The sequence below is a fragment of the Opisthorchis viverrini genome (genome assembly GCF_000715545.1).
Source record: "Opisthorchis viverrini unplaced genomic scaffold opera_v5_620, whole genome shotgun sequence".
NCBI lineage: Eukaryota > Metazoa > Platyhelminthes > Trematoda > Opisthorchiida > Opisthorchiidae > Opisthorchis > Opisthorchis viverrini.
Window position 1 is genome coordinate 78,186 of NW_008752281.1, and position 4,012 is coordinate 82,197.

The 4,012-nt window shown below is 46.1% G+C and overlaps 2 protein-coding genes across 2 annotated transcripts in view; one reads left to right on the forward strand and one right to left on the reverse strand.

Annotated features, from left to right (window-relative positions):
* The window catches only part of T265_11863 (hypothetical protein), a gene marked incomplete at both ends in the record, with an annotated part of 53,899 nt that overhangs the window by 24,674 nt on the left and 25,213 nt on the right, over window positions 1-4,012 (reverse strand). Inside the window, one exon of the mRNA XM_009178661.1 lies at window positions 1,568-1,693. Within this exon, the coding sequence (XP_009176925.1) occupies window positions 1,568-1,693 (126 nt within the window). The remainder of the gene's footprint in view (window positions 1-1,567; window positions 1,694-4,012) is intronic.
* The window catches only part of T265_11862 (hypothetical protein), a gene marked incomplete at both ends in the record, with an annotated part of 15,589 nt that overhangs the window by 5,556 nt on the left and 6,021 nt on the right, over window positions 1-4,012 (forward strand). The window lies entirely within an intron of this gene.

Consider the following 4,012-nt stretch of genomic DNA (forward strand, 5'->3'; position numbering starts at 1 on the left):
CACCGAAAGGGTACTACAGCTGGACGATGGTTCTCGTATCCATGGCTGTGCCGGAGTTCGAACTCCGGATGACTGACCTCCGAGGCGACCGTGCAATCACCCAACGCACACCAGATGCTTTTGATTCATCACATCTGGACAGCCCATGCTGTTCATGCTTCCGCAATGGAGTTGGTTTTTTCCCTTTGGTGTTTGCACCAGGACAGGGGGAAACTTATCAAACGAGTGATTCAAACGCGAAAATCACTGAATTATCGGAGAACAGTGGAAATGTACCGCCCGTGCGTGCTAACCAGAATGAGGACAGACTCAGGCGACAAGGAGAAACGACTGCTCGGTTTGACAGGTAGAAATATCAAGGATTCATTGACTTGATACTTCCCACCCTTAATTTGGCTTTGATTCTAACCATACGTGGAGTGATCGAGTTGAGTGTGGTATTGCTTGGCTTTCTAAATGAGTGAGTGTGCGCGGAGATGTTTACCTCTGTCCTTGTATATTCGGGAATGTGTTTAGTTAGCAGCTCACTCGCTGTCTGTAAGTACAAGCTTGGCAGGACCTTGCTCCTTGGCTTCAGTAGCTGGAATGCGCAATAGTCGCTCCATGGTGACCACGTGTACAGATGAGTAAGTTTCACGTCCAGTTATTTGTACGTGTGAGCCGACTGCAGTTCGTTGGACTTGATTTGGTTCGCACAAGAGAACATCCCTCGTTCGGCATCTGCAGTGTGTGGAGGACGGGTGAGCGGAGAAACTAACCGCAGTATCACTCAGTGTCAGTCAATATGGAGGGAATTGTTCGATTCTTCCGAACTGTTCAATACCAACTTATGAATGGTTATGGAATGCACTGGTGAAGAGGATTTCGCTGTTTCTATTGTTAGTTTTAAAACACTTCGGAGTAGAAAGTCGACAGCGATTCCCGTGCAACAAGAAGGGTGACGATGGTTGCCTACGTGAGTGACGAGATTAACACATGTGAAGCGAATGCGGAGAGAATCGGGAGCTTCGAGCTAACTTGTGATAAGCGGGTGGGAGAGAACGATTCTTCCTTTCTTGACACACGATTCGTTACCAATGAGGAACACAGTGTTTAGTTCCGTAACTCAAACGAGATTCCCGAATCCACTAGTAGCTGAAGAAGACACCGTTGACTCCGAATTTAACATGCCCTAACAGCCCACCTCCTTTTCTCTGCTTATTCAAAACTCACTCAAGAGAGGGTCACTCTCACTGGCAAGATTTCAGTCCCGAACAGGGCTCTACACATTTCCACTGGTAGACGAAAACGAAGCATCCACCAAACACATAACAAGTTGATCGACCGGAGTGAACAACATGAGTGAGAGTATACACACACACACACACACACATACACACACACACTGGAACTCTTTGCTTTTCAAAATGAAAAGAGAGAACACGTCAAACATGGAAAGTAAACAGTCAAACCCACAAAATAGTGTGTACAAATTTCCACACATATGCGTTGGAACGAGAAAACACCGTTGACCAACAGATAATTAAGACCGAAATCGATGGGTGAGTGGAGTGAAATAGTAGCTTACCACTTGTGTGACATTTTTGCCGTAAAAGCCGGCGCCGAATACGGACACGACGAAAACGTTGATCACAAGCGAGACGAGGAGAGCGATAGCAGACTCGATGAAAAAGTACATATTGGCTTCTCGGACCTGTGAGAATAGACCGGAGAGAGAGAGAGAGAGGCTAAAAAATCCACAGTTCTGAAGCAAGTATGCTTAATGTTTTAAGCGTGACACAGATGCTTACCTGATTGGAAAAAAACGAAGAGTCCCATGAACCATGCTATCATTATCATCATCATCGACAGCATGTTCAACACTGATGCTTCGCTGTCCTAAGGCGGTAGATGTGGCATGAGTTTAGTTGTATATGTGCAACTCGCGGTTGTACGTGGGCTGGGATACTACCCGGTCATCCACACCTAGACGATATAAGTCCTCAACCACAGCCTTTAGCTCAAAAGCCTGATCACAAGGCAAGGGCTGTTTGGCGGAAAATGTAAAAATATCATAGAGGAGAGATCCGGTTGAGTTCCAGGTGAGTCTCCCGAAAAAACGAATTTGTTTGCAAATGAGTGTATTTCGCTAGTTTCGTGCAATTTGGTTTCAAGTGGAACGTAAGATTGACGGAAACTCGGGGAATGCGCCTACCTGATGAGTCCCAAGAATGGAGAAACCGGTCGTGGGCTGTCGAAGAATTTTCAGCGACCTTATGAGTAGTGCATTACGTCTTTACGGATTAAGTTGCCACGCATGTTCCAACCCCCAAACTAGATGACCAGGAGAGTATGTTCGTCCGACCTCTAACCATTGACCAACCTGCTGTGAGACGCTGCGAGTGTCGTGCTCAATGTGTCATCGAGGTACGTAGACCGTCACACCACGGTAAGGTCAGTCACATGAACGATGTAACCGAGGGTGTACATTTTACAACGTTCTACACGTACTCCGGAGAGAGAGATTCATTCCACCTGTGTGTTATTTTACCTGCAGTTTCCAAGCTTATATTACACTAGGAATAAACAACTATGGACGGCTAGTGAGAATCGCACCTATAAAGTAGTATTGTGCGTTTTTGACGTTCGATTCAAGTTCCTGTTCTGCAATCTAGCCACACAGGATGGTTTCACATGTAACAGTTCGGAAACCATTTACCACCAGTTTACGACGGCTCATCGTCGAATTCTGTGGAATCTTCAATATGAACAACAGTTGAGGTGTACAGAATTCACAACGTTTGCGTGAAGTTACCATGATTGTAGCTAGAACCTTTCAAATGTGAGCAATCTTCTCTGAAAAGGAAGAAGTAGCCTGGAGCTTCCACCGAGAAGCCAACGCCGCATCACGTGACGCGAGCCAGCTACATTTGGTCTAAGTGCAATTTATGCGTACTGTGGATCATTCACACATGGCTAAATGGTATGTTGTTGAAACAGTAACTGGTACGTCACGGGATCCTACCTACCAAGATGCGGTGAACGCAAGTACCGGAGTAGGATCGTCTTTGTGGGGTACCAGCTTACTCATCGGTACAACTGCTAAACGTAAACAACCGGAAGCCAGGTTCTAATCAGCACCTGCTCAACACCATCACCTCAAAGATGATAACATCATTGACTAGATGGTGAACGTAAAAGGGCGAGGTGATTAACTAACACCTTGACGGTGCTTTACTGGGAGATTCTTGGCAGGTGTCGTATGGTGATAAACTACCAGCTTACTCATCGGTACAACTGCTAAACGTAAACAACCGGAAGCCAGGTTCTAATCAGCACCTGCTCAACACCATCACCTCAAAGATGATAACATCATTGACTAGATGGTGAACGTAAAAGGGCGAGGTGATTAACTAACACCTTGACGGTGCTTTACTGGGAGATTCTTGGCAGTTGTCGTATTACATTCAAACTCAAAAGTATGGTGATAAACGGGTAATCGGTCCTGGTGTCTATCATATTTAGGCCGGATGATGGCCTGCAACAAGCCTCTGCATGTTCGCCTACCAATCTTATGTGCTTGAGTCTACATCGGACCGAAGGGCTTGAGTGCGGCAATCTAAAAGCAGACTGTAACTCTCTACTAAGTTGCTTGATCACAGTTGACCAGCGACGCCGAATCGGATAGCTACTTTTCACAGTGTATATTTGTATATACGTATATTTATATATCCCACTGGAGATCGATGTATAGACACTGTGCCCCAGCTCATCGAAACAAATAATACTGCTCCGCCACGCGATCCGCGGGTTTCAACGTCCCACATCATACTTCATCTTGACAGACGCGACGCATTGATCACGTTGTTCTCTTCTTTACGTATTCCGAGCGCCGTTCCCACATGACTGTTCCGTTGAGACACGCGTAAATAACCTACAAGATTTGTAACTTGCCGGGTCTTGTTGGGACGACTAGCAGGGAATGGGTGCTGACGACCCTCCTCCTCCTCATCATCATCAAAGACAGAAACAG